This window comes from Plodia interpunctella, chromosome 22, assembly GCF_027563975.2.
Source record: "Plodia interpunctella isolate USDA-ARS_2022_Savannah chromosome 22, ilPloInte3.2, whole genome shotgun sequence".
Taxonomy (NCBI): domain Eukaryota; kingdom Metazoa; phylum Arthropoda; class Insecta; order Lepidoptera; family Pyralidae; genus Plodia; species Plodia interpunctella.
The window spans coordinates 4648931-4669930 of record NC_071315.1 but is presented as its reverse complement, the minus strand read 5'-3'; the positions used below and the strand labels follow the sequence as shown (position 1 = coordinate 4669930).

The following is a 21000-nucleotide window of genomic DNA, read 5'->3' as shown; positions in this document are numbered from 1 at the left end:
TCAAAGATATTTTATCATAATACGTAACAATTTATGTAACACATCTTTACACTTAAAAAGTACTTTTTATCGGTAAACGAATATATTTTACAAAGACGTTTATTGCGGGAAAACACACCTAACATAACTTGCACGCATGGCGCGTTTTCACATAGTAAAGACTACAAACAGAAAAAAATCGAATGTGACATCTGTTTTGGCGCGTTTCAGTCAAAGTTTTAGCTAGAAAATTAAGTCAAAAAATAGGTTTAAGCCATTGAATATTTGTACATTTTGTAAAGAATATTCAACATGTCAATGAGGGCGAGTCGATATTTTGTATAAAATATAGTAAGTATGAATTTTATAAAAAGTGTTTTATTTTTATTAATTATAATTTCACATACACCTTACATTCGAATGGTTTCTCATCTGTGTGTGATTTTTTTATTCTGGCGAGGTCTTAACCATTACACCACCAACGATTCATGTGATTTCCTGTGAATCATCTGATAAGATAAAGGTAAAAGTAAATGTATTTATTATCCTTTATTTTTCAAAAATTATTACAATATAAAATATATTTCGTGTTATAGTAGTAATATATATTTTATATTATAGTAGGTATTTATTTAAATTTAATGAATTGAGACTAGCCCAGAAAGATTTGTTAACTTCGGGATACTGTGGGCATGAAAATATTATTTCTCCAGAGAGGGAGATTTAACCAAAGGTTGGGAGTTCTGCTATAAAACACAATTATATTCTAAGCATTATGGAACACACTCTTTGTTTTCTTCTCCCTCTTTCTTTGTTCGCGTTTTTTCTTCGTCTTCTCTGTTTTGCGGAGAAGATTCTTGATGGCTTCTTCTGGATCTGAATGCTTGGATTTCTTAGCAGGTATCTGATCGTCAGACTTTGTTTTCGATTGTTCACTCACAGTCTCCATTCTGTCAAATATCTGATCCATCTCATCTACTTCGGATTTGGTTTCCTCAACTGGTCCAGACAGCAATGGAGTGTTGCATGTGGTTTGGACCAGGACCTTTGATAATTTAGATGTTAGATATTGCTTATAGACCAATTCCTTGGTATCATATTTGTGTATCCTTAAGTGTCTATCCAGGCTCGTGCTCACGATTAACTTGTCTGCAGGAACGATTGCTATATCTGTAATGGCTCCCGCTGCACCTTTATAACCTTTGTCCGGTTTGGCCTTGCGGAGGTCTACTTGATGCAGCTGGCCTCGCCCGAAGCCGACTAGGACTTGACGTTCATCAAAACTTGGGGTAATACAGGTGGCGGCCATTTCGAAGTCTACATTGATGACTGGACGACGTTGAACTCTGGAGTCATACATCCTGACATATCCATGCCTTGAGCATGCAGCAGCCAAGTGGCCTCCTTCTCCAGGTAAGAATGTAAGGTCGGTGACCCACACTGGCCTCCGGAGTTGAAGCCAATCGTGGGCCAGATTCTTAGCACTAAAGATTGGCACGGAATCACCGACACGCCAGATTTTAAGGTCATTTTCTTCACCACCTGTGGCAAACATAGTTGGTTCATCAGTGCACACTCTCATTGTATCCAGCTTCCCTGTTTCTACAATGTTCTCATCCTTTCTGCTCCAGATCTTGACGACTCCACTGGACAGTGCCGCAAGAACCTTTCGTTTGCAGCGGCCAAGACCGACAATGTGGCCTGTGGAGAAGTCTGCAGTGTATGTCTTTGTGACTGCCCGTTTTTCTGTGTTGTAAATTTGGATCTCCTGGTTAGTCCTACCAAGCAGTACTTCTGTTTGATCACCATTCCCCCATTCCATACATGTAATGCTGTCATCTTTCTGAAGGGACTTTATGTCTACCAAGTTTTCGATGCACTTTTTACTGTTTTTTGATCTATTTGTATGGTATTTTATATGTTTGAAAGAACCTATTTTACTTGCGACGAATATGTCAATTTCTTTATCCTCCGTCAACAACATTGCTGTATATAATTCATTTATCACAGTATAGTAAAACTTATTTAGTAAAATATGAAAAAAAAATATTTTCCTCGAAATAACCACAAATGATTATAGTAGTTCAAAACATAAACACGTGCACCTGCTAGTGTTGCGCTCGATCGATAGTCAACTATCGATACTTTAAAAAAATAATAGTAACTATAGTTTTGTATACTATTGATAATATAGATACTTTCGATTGCCGATTTTGATGCAATCCTATTCTTAAAAACAAGTAGTCAATAATGCCGTGATGACTATCGATACTAAAGATAGATAGTATAAAGAGCAATCTTTATCAATAATTTTACACCAAAACCGGTTATCGATAGTATGCAAAATTACCTATAGCTTATGATGCTATATTGCTTTTCCCCAAAGTATCGATATATCGATAGTTTGTCAAAATACTATCGACAGTTAACTATCGAGCGGCACGGCAGCCGGAAATACAAAGGTGCAGGCAGTCACGTCAGTCAACCAACTCAACGTCAATTTCAATACAACAAGAACGAACATAGATTTCGTCTCTTCTGTTTACACGAATTTTATTAAAACATTTCAACAAAAGCATAAAATCCTCGTTCAGATTTTCAATATGTCTCTAAAAACAAATTCGTGTACGTCTGTGTGTCGGATTTGCCTTGCAATTGACTCGCGTACTTTTCTACTATCTGGAACCCACCTACAATTAGTATTTGAGAAAATAACCAACACTGCAGTGAGTACATTTGAATATTACAAAGTCATAATCAGCCAATCTCCAGCAATATATTATTGAGAAGTAAACTGATCAGTTTAAAAATTGTTATCAAAGTTCCTTTTATTAAGCACTGTCGTTACATTCTAGCTTCACACACAAGACCAAAGGCCTGTAGCGGCTTGTTACCTTTGCTACCATCAGTTGAAGAAGAGTTGCAAGTTGATACAGATGTCAACTAAAGCAGAGAATATTCTCACAGACATATTCAGTAGATGTAACAAGGTATATATTCAATGAAATATTTCATGGCTTTGTGAAAGATTTGACTGTTTCAAATCTCTAAAATTATACTTATTTACAGATTACAAGGCAATCAATTTCATTAGTTCAACGACATGCTGATAAAAAGCTATATAGGTCATTATCCTTTTCCAAAATTGATTATTGTGATGTTACAATACCTGAAAAAGTTAAAATTGAGGTCAAGGTGGAAAGGGACATTGAGAAAGAAAACAAAATGAACACAGAAATATGTGACTCAGAAGAAGGTATGTGGTGCCAATCAAGCATTATTTATACTCTTAATAAGACATTTAACAAGTATAAAAATAAATAAAATTAATTACACTAATCTATTAACATATCTAGCAAAACATTACATTAAATTCTCTTTCACTCTCATCTCCACATGTTCCCTGATGAGAAATAAGTGAAAAAAATGGTATCAAAAATTACTTGTTTAAAACTGCCACCAAATGACTATTTGTAACAGCAGTGCCGAATAAGAGACATTCAAGTGTTTCAGCAATCATCAAACACCTAATTTTCACTCTTTTTAACTTAGAATAAAGTTGGAGTTTATTTATGTTTACTTTATTCACATTGCAGATACAGAAGTTGATGTTGGTTTAAATGATCCAGTGTCTTTAGGATCATTCAATGTAATGACACATCACATAATAGATCTAAAGGAAGAAGAGAATCTGGAAGGTATTTATATATTGTGTTTTTCCCATCATTGAATGATTACCAAAATAATATGTGTATGTCAAGCATAGTCTACATTTTTGTCGAAATTAAACAGTACAACTTTAAGGCGAGATTGCTTAGTTTTGTCATGGGTCAAAAAAAAAATATTATTATCCTCAAATGAAAACTGCCTTAAATCAAATAATAAAATACAAATCGGTAACACTGACTACAAATTATTGTTTTACAGATGGAGATTTTGCTGAAACTAACGACATTCTGATAGAAAATGATCAATATTTGATCCCGATAAAATCTAAATCTCAACCTAGGCTGCATAAGTGCAATATTTGTCCGAAAAGATACGTGAAAAGATTTCATTTGTGGCGGCATCTCATGGTGCACACTGGCGAAAAACCCTTCAAATGCAGAGTTTGCAGCGCAAAGTTCCGTACTAAATATCATATGGACAGACATTTAATATGTATCCACAATTTAAATAAGGATCCCTATAAATGTGACAAGTGCGGTAGCAAATTTCAAGACCGGAATGAATTAAGGAAACATGTGAAGACACACATTTTCGAATGTGATTATTGTCATCAACAAATTAAAGTAAGGACAGATTTCATACATCATTTGAAATCACATAAAGAGAAAACTATGAATGAAACGAGAGCAAAATTGCAGAAATGTCCATTTTGTGACGTTGAGTTGTTCGAGGCAGAGTTGAAGAGACATACAAGAATACACAAAAAGAACCGCAATTGCTCCGTGTGCAATCGACGTTTTAAGAAATACTATGAATTGCAACAACATTTTAGGACGCACACTGGAGAAAGGCCATTTGAGTGCGACCAGTGTCACAAACGTTTTATGACCAAACCGCATCTGAAAATTCATTTAAAACTGCATACTGGCGAGAAACCTTTTAAATGTGAAGTGTGTGAGCTCTCATTTATTAGGCGCTCGCAATTAAATACTCATATGAGAACACATACAGGTGAGAAAAACTTTGAGTGTTCTGTTTGTCAGCGTAGGTTTAGATACAAACACATCCTGGTTCTCCATATGAGAACACACACTGGTGAAAAGCCTTTCAAATGTTCTGTTTGTGACAAGAGGTTCATTGCTCGCATGAACATGTCAAGACATATTGCAAAAATACACAATGAGAAAAAAAAAATTGTAAATGATTGACTTTTTGTGATTTCGCAAGCAATACTGATTTAAAAGCCACAATCAAAACTTTTTCACATCTAATATGAAAATATAATACCATATACCTATATATGGTATTTTTCAAAAACCTACAAACTACTGGCATTTCGGAACGACTACAACTGCTGAGAAAAATATACAGCAGCCAATTCTAATAATCTGTTTACAGTAAGATATAGACTTACTTACAGTTTGGAAACCAGGCAAGAAAAACCTTAGGTTATCTCTAGGGCAGCGGTTTTCAAAGTGTTCGCGGCAATGCGTCTACTGGAGTTCCACAAAAATGTTGGTCATATGGAAAATAAGATCTCTTAGGATTTAATATAATTTCATTAATTGTGGAAAGTCATTGTAAAAAATGAAATTGAACTCCCTCTAGAGCAACGGATCACCGTTGCTCTAGTGGGCGGCCTCTTTGCGTTCACGGTTGTAACGGATCAACGCAGTATTACACAGTATGTATGTCAATGTATGTAAAACATAGGTTACCTATGTGAAACGACGTAGCTACAACGCTGCGTCGACGCAACACAACGTAACGGAGCAGTGAGGCTGCACACTTAGGTAGATAGAAAAAGATTTGGTTTTCAGTGTTTTTTATTAGCATTGACTATAATTTTAAAAGTTACAAACTACTGTAGTGTAAGCAATGAACTGATAAATTATAATGTTTTTTTTTTAATTTGACTGATTTCATATTTTTCTAAAATTTGACCACTGCTCATTTACGTGATGGTTGATATAATTTATAGATTATTTTGTAATTAAGGTAATTTATTTGTTAGTATTAATTCATTTTATTCCCATTAGATATTGTGTAAAATAATTTATCTTTAGCTTATATTCTCGTTATGGATTTAATATAAAACTCGAGTAATTAAATAGGTAGATCGAATTAAAAATATAATTTTTATCAAATACAAATGTATTATTTTAATAGTTTATTGAAATCATTTAATGTTATAATTGATTCGCTTACAATATATTGTTGTAATTTTTATTAAAATGTATCTTATATTTTGGTGTATAATTTCCGAATAACTATTTCAACGTCGCTCGACTTCAACTCTCTTTGCGAATGTTATTGTTACCAATGTGTACCTGGACGACCTCCACATGAGTTCATATTATTTTATATTGAGTGGTCCTATTCTAGGGCGGGGCCAAACACAAGATAACTCTGTTAGTTGCTATTAGGCCGGGTCATCAATTAGGGTACTTTGCCATCAAAGTGCAATGCATTAGTGCAGTTTGCCTGCAAACTTCATCATACAGCTATATTCTGGTGGACTAATTAAACTGGTACGTTACCATAGACAATTTACTGTTTTTCTTCTGCATCGAAACGTTCGGGAAAATGATTACTAGAGGTTTATTTTAATAAGAAGGCACACTAACACAGATTTACATAATATCAAGCCCACATTCAAACTTTTGCCTTTATTATATTAGTTGTAATAATAATAATTATATTAGTGGTGTACCTATTTATAGACTTACAGTACACGATACCTTGTATGTGTCACAGATATAAGGACATTATTTAATGTTATACATTATAAATCTTTTATACAGGTGATTTCTTATAGATTGACATTATTTTATCTACATGCTCAGTCGATGGTACTAAACAACTTTTCGTTTGGAAGCAACCAAATAAAACAGCTGATCCTTAAATTTGCTACAAGTTAGGTATTTCATTTTGTATAAAACAGCTGATTTTTTTGACGCGATTTCGGAGTTAACCCCATACATAAAAGTTGTTCAGAATCATGGACTGAGCATGTAAAATATTGCCAATGTATTAAAAGTCACCCTGTATGTATATATAGGGCTGTTATTTATATGTATATCCGGAATAAAAAAAAACTATCATTGTCACTGGTTGTATTTATTTTCAAAATATTCGCCGAGATGATCGATGCACTTTTGGTGCTTCCCAGGCGTTGAGCGTCGGAGCCCAGGGCAGCTTTCTACTTCGCACGGTTGTCCGCCTGTTGTTAGACCATTGACACGCATGTCATCTTTGACGACATCAAGCCAGCACTTCTTGGGTTTGCCGTACGTAGCTACATAATTTTGATGACCATCATTGCTTGCAGCATTAAATCCAACCATTTTCCTTTTATTACTCAGGTCTTTGTGGAATAAAGAGTTTTAAAAACAAATGTTTAATAAATAAAACAACTTACAACTATTTAGGGTTTCGTACCCAAAGAATAAAATAGACCCTGTAACTATCTAAGACTCCGCTGTCCGTCCGCCTATCTGTCTGTCTGTCACCGCTGTGTCTTATGAACCGTGATAGTTGAAATTTTAACAGGTGATTATTATTATTTGCGAATGGTTTTTTTTCCCATCTACAACACAAACTAGGACAAAAAATCGAGAGGCAAGCCATTAATCCATTGTCGGCTTCGTGGATCTTGGCAATGCCGCCTTCAGTAGAGTTTAATAGGCGAAGGTCACGTGCCGCAAACTTTGGACCTCCCCGCAGGGACACAGAGGACTGTCCGAGAAGTTCCATCTGCACAGCAATTCGGCGCATCTTCCTTGCGAAGTTCGGCACCTATTTATTTGCGTCCAGTATTTTCCCGGAAGGTCAAAACCAGGAACTGGCAGGTTGTGGTCGGAGATAAGAGTTTTGTTAACCGCTTCGGAGTTAATCTATCCATCCATTTCTCCTTAGGGATCTTATCATCCTGACGAACTGTAAAACAGATTTTAACCGTAAATCAATGTTGTTGTGTGTATGTATTTATGTTGGCCAAAGTAATTTATTCAGAAACTAGACCTTCAGGGGCATATTTTCACGTCAAATTTTGTTTTATACTAGCGGCCTTCTCCGGTCCTGGCTTCGCCCGAGTAACAACATAGTTATCTATTGCTGAAAAGCGCATGAAAATCCGTGCACTCGTTTTTGAGTTTATCGCGAACAAACAGATGCAGCAGATGACTTTATTTCATGTAAAAATGTAAGGATGTAAAGATGGTTCCGTACCGTCTTTATATCTTTATCTTCACATTCACTCTTGGTGCGAAAATCCGATTCCCACTTGGCTGGTGTCATCCCGCTCCCGGGCGAAGCCCCGAGACGGAGCGAAGTAAAATAAAATACAGTTTATTCAAAGATAATTGATACGAAAACGATAATTTAAAGCCCCAAGTACTTTCTCATTTAAAATTAATGTGAAGACTTATTTGTAGGCACCTAAGGTACTTACGCAATTGGGTTTTGGAGAAATATTTTTTTTTCGCTTTAGGAGTGTTTTCATTTAACATTTTCCCTTTGAAAATTTTATTTTTGGCGCTGTGTATTTTTCAGGGATAGCGTCTACGGCTAAATTTAATTTTCGTTACTGGATATATTTTACGCGCTTAAAATAACGTCAGCTAGCGATGCGATAAAATAGTGGATGATAAAAAAATAAGGCCTCTTTGCCGCTGAATAGATTCGACAAGAAAATTACTTAAACCTGTCAAAATCCTTCCATTATATGTATGTGATTCCGCCGTTATAAGGCGACGTCGTCAGTTTAAAAATGTTTGAACATAATATATCCTATAATTTACAATTCTATAACAGATTATCATTCATAACAGCCTCAGTTGAATGGCTTATTGTTTTATAGAAACAGATTGCCATGGCGCAGACAAGAGAAAAAAAAAAAACAGCCCCTGATAACATAACTGCGACTATTAGGTACACACTTTGAAGTCATTTTCTTTTCAAATTCAATAGTGTAAAATACAGAAGAAGAGCTAAGATACGGTACCTGTGTTAACACCTATAAGAATGGAGATCGTAAGAAGATTTTCGCATTTTTTTGTATATTTCTTGTAATTAATAATATTTGTTATAAATAATAAAGAATATTTGTTATATTCTTTTCGTATTCATTAGAGTGGATCCGACTGACGATGACGACTGACCTACTTTTTAGATCATATATGTACCTACCTATATAGCATGTGTGTATTTTGTAACACCCTGTAACTTTGTTCCGCTGTAGGTACAACAAAAACATTTGAAGTACAATTACATCCCGACCGTATTTATGTGACCACTAATGGCTCTTTAAAATGTATGTTATTTGCATAAATTAATTTCTCCCACGTCCACACATTAGCCACGAAATACCCACAATTCATTTTAGTGGCTGTAATTATACTAAATTTAATCGCAGTCCGTCCAGTATTTTGTTTGCATTGAGTTGAAAACTACACATTCAAACAGCGATGATCAGTGAGCTAATATGATGATGCGCCCTTAACTCACCATACCTACCTTATTTATTTATTTACATTTTGTTAGTGTCTTGTCTGTCTAAAATAGTTAAAATATTTAGGGTACATATATGTACAATAATGTTTGAGGCGGGTAATCTCCGAAACAATTTCAGTTCTTTCACAATTAGTACATTATCAAAGGTTGCTATAGGCTATATTTTATCTCAAAATTCCCACGGGAGCGAAGCCCCGGGCAACATCTAATATCATATATGTATTTATATTGGATGTAAACCGGGAAAAGTCCTTACTTTCCTGACTTTACTTTTCCATTTTACTTTACGGCCGTGTTTTTATTTTCCCACGAAGCCACGAGTTGAAAATCTTTCAAATAGCTTTAACAAAAAATATTTTTCTTTAACCCTCAAAATTCAAAAGAATTCTTGGAAATAGCGCCTTCGGCACGAGTCGCTTCCGAAGTGTAGAATGCGGGTCATTAGCCATTATTCCGTTTAAAAGTCGCGACGAGTCGTGCGTGACGAAGATTTTTCTGTTCGGAGATATAGTACAGTCAATAGCACATTTTATTTTATTTTATTTACAAAACCTAACCTAATTTATTGAGAAATGCCACTATTGCTTTAGTTTAAGGTCCGTGCAGGGTCCTCGTACTGTAAAGCCCTTTAAAATTAGATGCTAATATTACAATTTAATGGATCTCGTGAACACACAAAATTTCTTGGCTGAATGAATAGTTTATAAATAATTTGATATATAACACGAAATCTATAATGAACGGTAATAAAAATTGTGCATGTTAAGTTTAATATACGTTCACGTATCTATATTCGGAGGTTAAGGGGCATTAGGGCGAGTTAGGATTGTGGACTGAATTTCCACCAAATTGCATCAAAAATGTTCTTCAAAACTTGTTATAGTTTTGGCGTAATAGAAAACATACCTTCATCCTTCCTGACAAACTTTCCCATTTATAATATTAGTGCTTATGATCTATTTCCAGATTAGATATTCTAGATTTACATTGCTAACGAAATCCATTCAGATTATCTAAACGATAGATTAAAAAGTGGCGTAACTACAAAACCGTAGCGTTTGCCTGACGAGGGAAAAGCTAATTCTGAAGGGCCCGCTATTATATTATTTATGATTATACGCCAGTTCTGGACTGACGGAAGACTTCCTCTAAGTCCTAGTATCAGATATACGGGTGTCAGATCCAGACTTATTATTTCCTGGACATTTCTGGAGCCACGAACAGAATCAGAGGTTTTGTGTGCCATCCGAGATTAAACTACCTAGGTAATACCTATGCTAAGTTCATTATACATTACCGTATCTATGTTTACGGGGTAGACAGAGTTAAGAAACGCTGAACTCAAAGGCCACATCACATGCTTGTTGGCAGAAGGTACCTAAGTATTTGAAATTCTGAAATAGTGTGCTTGACACCTCATAGCCTGAATATGCTTGTGCAGTTACCCTTTACAACTGAGGGCCCGTAGCAAACGGCTGATTTACGACCCTGTAGTTACGCCACAGATTGAAAGCCAATATTAAAACAGCTTTATATTTGATACCGTAATTTTCACCTCAATTTATATGCAAAATCGGACAGTTTCAAATCCTGAGTCTCAAATTATGTCATTTTGTCGGTAGACTTGATTGATGAGGAATATAATGATAAGCTAATAGCATGTGGTTCCGCCCTAGAATAGGAGCCTATATCCTCCCGTAGATGTCGTACTAGGCGACTAAGCGACTTAGCTTACCTTATTACTTTTATTCTTGGAAGTCATGTATTTTACAAGTGCACATTGTTAAATGATTATTATTATTATTATAGCGTAGGCAGCTGGAAAGCTGAAATTTAAACGGCTGAAACAGCCATTTAAACTTCCCCAGCAACGGGGAAGTTTAAATGGCTGTTTATGAGTGATGAAGCTATACATAGGATAGTCATAGAAAATCTCGTCATAGTACAAGAACGCGGATTCTTAGAACTTTCAATGACTTATTTATTTGTAGTCTACAAATAAACAATTTCTCAACCATCATTACCTCAGTATATTTGTAAACGCGCAGCTGCGGAACCAAAACATAGTATTGTGTGAATTAGCTTTGCATTTCTATTAGACCAGTACGATCGTGGCGTCACCTACAACTACTCGACGTATAACTAATTGGTATAAACAAGAAATTTTCATTTATACGGTCTAACCACTGAGGTGCACACGATGCCTGGCGCTGGCGTGTAAGTGATATATTTTTTAATTATTGTATAAAATTTATGCATGCCAGTATCTATGGTGGAATGATTTAAAAAAAATGTTGGCTCATTATTTTGATGTGGCTCAATAAAAAAGGAAGAAGGCAACAAGATTTAAGTGTGAAAAGTATGGGTCGAATCAGTGGGTGAAATTTTTAAATTTACTTTAGAGTAGAATAAAAATGGCGATTCAAATATAGATGAGGCCAACGGCTAACGTGCTTTCGGAAGCGGATTGCCACTGTACCCTGTAATTACACTAGCTTCTAAGCCTTCAAAGCCTTCGGAGCACAACAATGCTAGCACTGTTTGGTGGCAGATGAGAGTGACCTTACTATATTTCTGCCACCAAACGTCGTCGTTTGCATGTAGGTACCCTTTGGATTAATGTCTAAGTATTTTGAAATTCCAGATTTTTGATCCTAGGCGCAGTCGCTTTCGCAACTTTCTGGACAGCCAAGTTCATATCCGAAGTTGGTGAAATTGATAAGGATAAACACGCTACCGACCTGCCACTGCGCGAGATTCACTTTTAGGACAACTAGACACAGACAATTCTCTACACATCATGGAAAATATGCAGGTACGTTTTATAATGTATATGTGTGTACGGTTGTAATGTATATGTTATGGACCAAGTGATTTATTGGACACTATCAAATATGCCCGCGCAACTTGATTAATGCCCAAAATGAGAGGGTAATGTGCTGATATAATCAAATTATTACTATTGGCATTATTATTATGCTCGTCATCGATTGGGCAGACAATGGAATAGAATAATTATAAAAATTAAATAAAAAATTTAACTAACCCACTACTTCGAAGCTGCTGGCATCTTCTCAACCGTTATAAAAGAACTGACGGTTTCCACACGGCTGAACACACATTTTGCAAACATACTAAGAAGATCGATATATATATAGATACTCTCGATTAAATTCTGTTTTTATTTTAATAATTATAATACGTCCCAGAGCTGGGCAGTAACCTCCCCACTCTCTTTCAATGCATTCCTGTCTCGGGTATTTTCCGTCCATTTCTTATCGAAATATCTATAATAAATATACACACCCGACGGGTACAGAAAATGAGGTAGGCCTAGGAGATTTCGACCAGAGATGGATGGAAAACTCTGTTCTAAAAACTAGATCAAAATCGGGTCACCCGTTTGGCTGCTACGTTGCCACGGACAGACATACAGATACACAGACACGTTAAACTTTTAACACTCCTCCTTCTGTAGTGGGGGGTTAAAACAGATTATATCACAATTACTTGTGAGAGAAACGAATTAGGTACCGTAAAACCGACTCCACGTAGTTTTGTCGTATTTACACCTAAAGTGTTATTTCTATTTCTACCCACGTATGCTATGAGGAGTGAGGCGGTCCGTGAGCTGAGGAGCAGGTGGTTTTAACGAGGGCGGTGAGCGAAAACCATCTGCGACGATTAAGCTCACGTGGGACCGCCAGAACCCGCCGGAGCCGTGAAAGAAGCTTTCTCTGTGACAGTAGTAGATACTTATTTATTACCAAAATATAACAACATAGTTAACCGTATTCCATACAATCCCTGAAAACTATATAAACTTAGGTAATTCTTATATAATAAGTCTCAAATGATTGCCCCAACAGGCACACGACAAGGCAATATAATAAATTAGGTGGTTCAATTTGTTTCACCCGAAATTTCTTATCCATATAGTGGCCGGGCATTATTCATAATGTTCTATAACATAAACAGACAGAGACAATAAGAAAAGATGGACCCATGGAGACATTGTTATTAAAATAAAACTACTTAGCTTAAATAAAATAATACTACTTACTAAGAATAATGAAGCTATTGTAAATGCTAGATGTAATATTCATCTTAACATACTCAGAGTGAATGAATTGTTGAAGGGACACATAACTGGCAGCTGTCAACAATAACATTCCCAATTATGGTTGACGTCAGGCAGGCGGCTGGTTGTAAAATAACATTTTAACATTATTTTTTTACTTTGAACCCCGGTTGCACGGCATCACACACCCTAATGAAACTCGCAAACATGCAAAGATGAGAAAAAGTAGTACATGCGCGTATGGACGCATGCTTTGCATACAATCGTGCTGCCTTCAAATACTTAAATTTGAAAAGGTAATTACAATAAATGTTTTTCAATTTCGATAGCTGGTTCATTAACTATCCTTGTTTGTATATTTTAATCCCCGACGACAGAAGTTATAACTTCAACGTATCTGTGTATATGTATGTCTGTTCGTGGCATCGTAGCAGCAAACGGTTAACTGGTTTTAACTAGTTTTTTTTTTATTTGTAAGATAATATAATCGAGATTGTTCTTAGTCATGTTTGGAAAATGTGCGTTCGGCCGTTTGGAAGCAGTCGGCTCTTTCTACCAAATGAGATGATGCCAGCAACTTAGTTCTTTTTAAATTTTAAAATTAGTTTTTATTTTTTCACAGAATGCCTTTGGTTGGAGCTTTGGGTCTGTCGTCATCCATCAAGGTGGAATCGTGTCTTCGAGGTTACGACGTGACTAAGCAGACTTTAGATATTAAAGTAGTACAATTAAATAACTAAAACTTTAATTTTTAAAGTATGACCGAACAAAATAATTTCGTCGTTGTATCAATAACTTTAATTGATTATAATGAACAGTGATATTGTGTACTAACTTAATAAATTATGTGAAACAAGATTAATTTCTTTTCTTAATAGCGTATGGATTTACCAAAAATTATGATCAGTAGCCAAGTGAGAAGGAATGTCTTTAGAGTCATGCTCTTGTCGGTGGAGTTCACGCCACAAAACTGTATTATTGGATTTACTGTGGTCCCGACACCACACGTTATTACGTGTAAGAGTTATTAATCTTCATCGCGTCCCTGGACCTCTTGTTCCTTTCACCTTTCCTTCGAGAATAGTTTAAAATAAGGTGTCGTGTCGTATCAAGCGACTAATCATTATTCCTCAAATCTATACTTATAATAAAACTGTAGGTAACTGGACTATGTCTGTACATAAGAGATAATTATGAAAAAAATAGGCGAGGACTATTTAGGGTTAATAGGAGACAGAACAATGTAATATATAGGTAGTCAAGAATATGTCCCAAATTAACACAAATCTCCGCCATTTCAAGGGACAGATCCAGCAAACGGAGATGGGCGGTCGGAAAATTTACAATCTTACCTCTGGGTTTTAACCCGGGTAAATTCCTAATTCTCCCCTTGTTTTACCTTTTTCCCCCAGAAGGCTGAGAAGAATCGTTTTAGAGGTTTTATTCAGAAAACTAAAATATTAAATACACTGTAAATCATAGGTTTAATTTATCAATTATGAATAATTAATTAAAATATAATTAAAATGTAATTATGCCAATTTTATGATTGTATTATGTACTAAGCTAGTAGGTTTTCAAATTAAAGGAAACCCAAGAAAATCTACACTTACTAGTAGCCCATTGCTACATTATTAAAGTAGCTAAAATACTGTACTTACCGCCGTGAAAATAACTAAATACTCATCTTTTGTAATTCATGTTTTTTTTTTGAAAAACGAATTTTCTGAAAAAACTGCAATTAATTTTTAATTTTCCCAGACTTCTAGGGAGAAACTGTTAAAATCAGGAAGAGAACAATTTATCGTGAATTGAATCTTCCTGATTTTTACAACGAATTTTCTGAAAAAAACTGCAATTAATTTTTAATCTTCCCAGACTTCTAGGAAGAAACTGTAAAAATCAGGAAGAGAACAATTCATCGTGAATTGAATCTTCCCGGGAAAAATCCGGGAGGAAACCATCTCCGAACATATTTATTGCCACAGATCAGAGGTGAAATATGTCTTAGTTATCATGTAACGCGAAATTAGCCCAGATTTGCTTGGAACAAAGCGGCATTGTGGCTATTGTCTTTGCCGCTCGTTTCTTTGACGACGATCACAATGGCGGCATACAAACAAAGCCATAAATATTAAATGTAAAAAGGTTTTCAACTCTCACTACAGAGCGATAACTTCATAAGTATGTACTAACTGTTACTACCTATGGTTTTAAGATATTTATGACCCTGGTTTGTGAAAAACTGGTTTAATGTGAATGTAAAAGCAATGGCACATGGTAACCATATGTTTTGAGCAAAAATGATCTGGACATCTTAAATGATGTGTTAGCATAAGTTTAAAATAACAAATAATAACAAAAAACATTTTAGATTATATTGGAAAAGTTTTGGATTAGGCACTATCTATTAATTAAAACATTACAACACCTCAGCGAATATTTTTTTCTTTATAAGCTGCGCCCCGGGGCTTCTTCCCCGTGGGAATTTCGAGATAAAAAGTACCCTATGTGTTATTCCAGATTATATTCTATCCGTGTACCAAATTTCATAGCAATCCGTCCCGTAGATTTGTGCCCGCGACTTGGCCTGCGTAAATTTCCAACGGGACTAGTTATTTTTCCTGGATGAAAGGTACCCCTACGACCTTTTCCACACCTCAAACTACATGTATGCAAATATAAAATTATAAACTTACTTTCGCATTTATAATATTACCTAGTAGGATAGGATAGTACAATTTTGCATTTTATTTATTTTCTTGTCGTCTTTTGACTTCGCCGCCAGCATTAACGGTCCCTCGAGGACTTAGGGTGTGCAGAATTCCTAGATGGCGATCAATCACAGTCACCCTACTACCTGGTGCTTGACATTAACACGTGTAACTGTTACTAACGCTAACTCAACAATATTATGGAAGGCGTCTACAATTTTGCTCGAGTTATCAATTTTCAAATATGCTCGAGTTAGCAAATAGTTTTCGCAATTTTCTGCTGATTAGGCTTCTAAATTCAGTCATATATATCTTGGCTCTACAGCTTGGAGATAATATATGCATTTAGAATGTGAATGAAGGTATGCGGTGGGAACATCCATGATACTGCTCGCCAATCGAGATACACGTTCACGCCTGAGTTCGATGGCGGGTTAGCTGAAGTTTGGTCCACCCAACGCTGCACTTTTGCTCACGTTTATAAATTGTAACTAACTGTCAATAAATGCTTAAATTTTATTTTGATATAATTGTAAGAAAGAATATGTACATCACCTCCTTTTATTATGGCATTTTTAACTGAACTTGTAACACCAATTTGTACGCGATGTTATAAGAAAAGTCTAGTTTATCCTTTTATCTGTGGTTAAAATACTTATTTAACCTGGTAAGGTACGCTTCAAGAACTTGTACAAATGCAACAATAAAACTTCAGCATTAATTAATATAATTTATTTGCAACTATTATATCGAATCACATGAATTGTTCAATATTCGAAACATCCATTAACGATTATTTATTGTAACGTAATTTACAACAAACTACACAACGATACAACACATTTTTTACTATTAAGAAGGAAGAATCAGACTTGAAAAGATTATTGTGGGCGAGATGATTTTGTCACTAAAATCATGCCTTAGTAAATTTAAAGAAATATAGACTTTTATTTTTATCAAAGTAGTTATTAAATAAATACCCATTAGGTACATAATGAGTAAACAAACATATCACGTTTTATCGAAGAATTTCTATTTGTGAAAATTCTAAAAACAAAATCAATTAATGTTTGGCAAAAATAAAAGAAAAACAATTCTTGGAAAAAACATCATTGGCAGTCTGTCCATGAGTTTTAACGTCCAAAAAATGTCAGTTTACCAACGACAAAAAATAAAAATTGAACATTTATGAAAATAAGTGGCAAAATCACTCGTCATACAGAACATTCAGCACCCATTTTTTTAAAACTTTCATTCAATACTATATAGTTTGTTACGTCAACAACAAAACTCACATCGCTTTTCTGGTAATATTTAATCATGGAATTAGTAGGTACTCCGTACAACGTACAGTCAACAGCGCACCAACCTACCCAAATTCATTGCAAACTCGCCGCTATTAGCGCGCCATAGAGTTTCATGAAGGGTAACTTGATGTGCTGTTGACTGTACCTACTATTTCCATACATTTAATATACTCATATGTCGAATGTCCGCCAACTTCATCTACAAAATTGTCAATAAGAAAATTAGATACCTACTTACATGGTAGGTATCTGTTATCGGTAATTAGGTGTCTACTCTGCCTTTATCGATTTAATTTAGCTTCTGATATAAAACTGCACCCTATACATTTTCCACTCCGTGATTTTATTTCCCTTTATAAACTAGACGGGTATATATTAATAGAGTACTTAGTTCCCACTTTGATAAAACTTGATAAAAGTTCATGGGCCATTGACCGATTCATTTAGGGATTTTAATTTGTTACTCGACTTTTCTGGTTTCACTACTATTTTTCATATTTTATAGATAGGAAAATTACGTCGAAATGGTACCAAAATATCTTAAATTATTAATAAATTTTAAAAGAAAATTGTTATTCTCAAATGTCAACATTTTAGATTAGACTTCCCACACTTGCTTCTTAATTATTTAAAGCTCGTTCAGCCGAAGCGTATTTAGAATCTGTGCGACCATAGACTTAAATCATTCTTTAGGCAGTGATGACGTGATAATACATCGTCAATTAATTGAGAGCTGTTTGTTTTGTTTGTTTGAGCATGATCGGCATAAAATTTTGAAAAGGTGTATTATATTATATTAGTCGTATCTACTTGTCTCAAAAATTGATGAATCAGAATACACTCAGAATGCTATACCTTATTTATTTTCAGTTTAATGACTTTAAACCATAAGGTATAGGTACCTATATCTTTCCAAATGAACTTTATATTTTATCCACAAAAAAAATCTCAAATTATTGTAACATTTCGCCCGTGATCATACTTTCAGTTTTTCTCATTTTGTGTTATTTATTATAACATGAACTAATGACAAAAGGATATATTTTTTCAAGGTGAGCACAGATTCTAATACTCTATATATTCCTAACTCTCTCTCATTGGAAGTATGTATTCTTATACAAACTACAAAACCACATATAGGTAAATCAATGATAAATATACCTATTGATTCCAGAGTTATAATTGTCAAAAAAATTTTGTTCCATTTTTAAAAACAGAAGTGTTACCTCAAAAAAGTTTTAGTTCAAGATACATCTTATTGAATTTCTAAATTCAAAAATGATTAAAAACACCAATGCTTTTTAAAATAGAATACCTATATTAAAAACATGTATGTAATATTTTTACTTTTAAGTTATTTTAGTTTTATTTTATCTAAACATTAAAAACAATCGTCTATAAAGTCGTAGAAAGTTTAGCCGTAGAAAAATATAATTAGTTATTCAATAGTAACATGCAGATTTACAAGTATAAGTACACAATACGCGGGGATACATTCGGTTGAAATGGCACATGTGAATAGATGAAATGTTTGTAACGACTGGGCCGAATAACCAATAATTTGTTAGTATATATTGTACCTGTGATCTCATACATATGAGCAAGGACTCATCTTAAAAACTGTCAATTTTTCGGCGTCATTCTGATCGATTAACGAGCCACACAGTGTTCGTGAAGAATTTTTCACCTTATCTGTATAGCCATGAGGTTTAAAATAAGCACACATTTTGACTGTGGCTTTTCAGTGATAACCATTTTTTATCTTCAAGCCATAAAGCTTAGTCTTTGCTCGCTTGTAGATAATGCATTGTTTTTGGGCCTGTTTCACCACTTTCTGATAAAATATCATATTGTAATCTGACAGATAAACTTAACCGCTTGCTCCACATGCTCATTTTTTTCTTATCGTGTACACATCATGTAAAAAAAGAGAGACGGATGGATTACGTGCTACGTGTTTTATAAATACACCCCAATCAACGGTGGTCAATAAATGACATTCTATCTCTTTTTAGCATACCTACTCTGAAATTTGATATAAGGACAGTTGAATATTGTTTTGCGTATAAAAGCGTTCTGTCTGTGTCTCATTATTTTTAATTTCACCGAAACATATAGCCATTGAAACGAATATATCCTCACTACTAAATTTACACTAAACAAGCGTATTATTTTTTAATCTTAGGATAATACTGACATACATTTATGTATACTACCTAGGTACCTAAGTACTTTAAATAGCTTTCATAACAAGATAATTTAATGACACAAGCACTAAAGTTAAAAAAGGTAAAAAAATATGAAAAAAATAATATTTAAGAAAAAATATTTTCTTTAAAAGCGCTTAAATACACACATTAAAACTTAATTTTTATGGTTAATACTATTTGGGGCTTGTATAGTTTTAAATATATAATTATAGAATTTATATAATTGCTGATATACTTATACATACGAGTAAGTTTATTTCAGCAGATAATGCTAACTCAGTAATTTTAGTGTTGTACATTAGTTTAGTATACAATGCTTTCTCTAAAATAAGACAACAATTAAAACCAAAACTTTAAATGACATAATTTTGTCTTTTCGCTTTTTATTTAGTAGATAATTGATATGGTTATTTTAATTAGTTGTACATACATACTCACACTCTTGATAAACGGAATTCATATAAATATTAGAAATTATTGATCTTAGTTAGTAACTACTAAGTATTGAAAATCAACGGAAATAAAATACTTGGAGCTTATTCGCTGAAATAAAGTTTAAAAATTGAAGAATTTTTGCTATGTCTAAAGAGAAATTATAAAATCACTGTATGACACAGTATTAGTTAGTAGTTCACGTTTAAATCGCTGGACTGATTTTGATAAATTTTGTTACATGAATGTAGTTGAAAAATCGAGTTTTCTAAACACCTAAATAGATATAATGTGGGGTGAAATGTTGTATGAAAAACACGGGAAGATTATTTTTACAGCAGGCGGATGCACGGGCAACAGCTATTCTGTTTTATTTGCTAGTAATTTTTGACACAAGACCATTATTCATTTTAATTTGCGACACACCACGGCCGCTTCTAATGGAAACGTAAACAAAAGCATCCAATTTTCTACGGAACCCCCACTGAAACTGTAATATATACGCCATTGTTAAATAAATTCTATGGGTAGGTTTCTGATAGGTTATTACATTCAATATAAGAAATTATTAATTAACTTTGAAGGTTAAACGGTGAAGGAAAACATCGTGAGGAAACCTGCACATCGTTGGACAGTTTAGTTCCCTACTGTTCATGCGACTACCTGCCATTAGATGGCGGTAAGTAGTTGTAAAAGTCATGTCAGATGCCTTTAGGCGACTTGAATAAAATCTGACACTAGTGTTAGCAATAACACACTCGATGATGATGGATTAAACGTTGAATGTAACGTTAAATATAAGACAAATGAAAACTTATAGTTTCACTGAACTTCGGTTGGGATTTTTATGTAATTTTTGTTTTCATAAATAAAGTCTATGTAATTAAACCTTAAGTTAATAAAAACATATGTAGATACAGTCTAAGAAGAAGGTACCAGGGTACCATAAGTTTAAAGCACGTGTAGATTCTCGCAGGACTTTGACTTGGAGATGTCATTGATACAGATCTTCTGAAGCAGCTCTCTCGCAATGCTGAGCGAAATGTGGGTGCGAGAGCTGGCAAGTTTTGATGGCTTTTCCTATTCGAAAAAAA

General features: G+C 34.4%; 3 protein-coding genes and 1 long non-coding RNA gene across 4 annotated transcripts in view; 2 read left to right on the top strand and 2 right to left on the bottom strand.

Annotated features, from left to right (window-relative positions):
• Positions 1-509: 509 nt before the first annotated feature.
• On the bottom strand, positions 510-2097 carry l(2)k09848 (lethal (2) k09848). Its single transcript, XM_053762345.2, has one exon. It carries the CDS (start codon positions 1961-1963, stop codon positions 746-748), a length of 1218 nt encoding a protein of 405 aa, XP_053618320.1. The 5' UTR covers positions 1964-2097; the 3' UTR covers positions 510-745.
• Positions 2098-2438: 341 nt separating this feature from the next.
• LOC128679894 (gastrula zinc finger protein XlCGF57.1-like) lies at positions 2439-5894 on the top strand. Its single transcript, XM_053762391.1, has 5 exons — positions 2439-2705; positions 2835-2969; positions 3049-3235; positions 3576-3677; positions 3907-5894. The coding sequence occupies exons 1-5, from the start codon at positions 2583-2585 to the stop codon at positions 4854-4856; spliced, it is 1497 nt and encodes a 498-aa protein (XP_053618366.1). The 5' UTR covers positions 2439-2582; the 3' UTR covers positions 4857-5894.
• Positions 5895-11237: 5343 nt separating this feature from the next.
• Positions 11238-14101, top strand: LOC128679710 (uncharacterized). Its single transcript, XR_008405777.2, has 3 exons — positions 11238-11379; positions 11807-11977; positions 13866-14101. It is a non-coding gene; the product is annotated as an uncharacterized LOC128679710 (long non-coding RNA).
• Positions 14102-16700: 2599 nt separating this feature from the next.
• Positions 16701-21000, bottom strand: part of LOC128679920 (uncharacterized) — a 59862-nt gene continuing 55562 nt past the window's right edge. Inside the window, exon 9 of the mRNA XM_053762428.2 lies at positions 16701-20986. Coding sequence (XP_053618403.1) covers positions 20858-20986 — 129 coding nt within the window. The 3' untranslated portion in view covers positions 16701-20857. The remainder of the gene's footprint in view (positions 20987-21000) is intronic.

Coding starts and splice junctions, on each gene's coding strand:
- LOC128679894 (XM_053762391.1), top strand. CDS start 2,583: ATGTCTCTAAAAACAAATTCGTGTACGTCTGTGTGTCGGATTTGCCTT. Junction 2,706..2,834: donor AGAAAATAACCAACACTGCA/GTGAGTACATTT, acceptor GTTACATTCTAG/CTTCACACACAAGACCAAAG. Junction 3,236..3,575: donor AATATGTGACTCAGAAGAAG/GTATGTGGTGCC, acceptor TTCACATTGCAG/ATACAGAAGTTGATGTTGGT.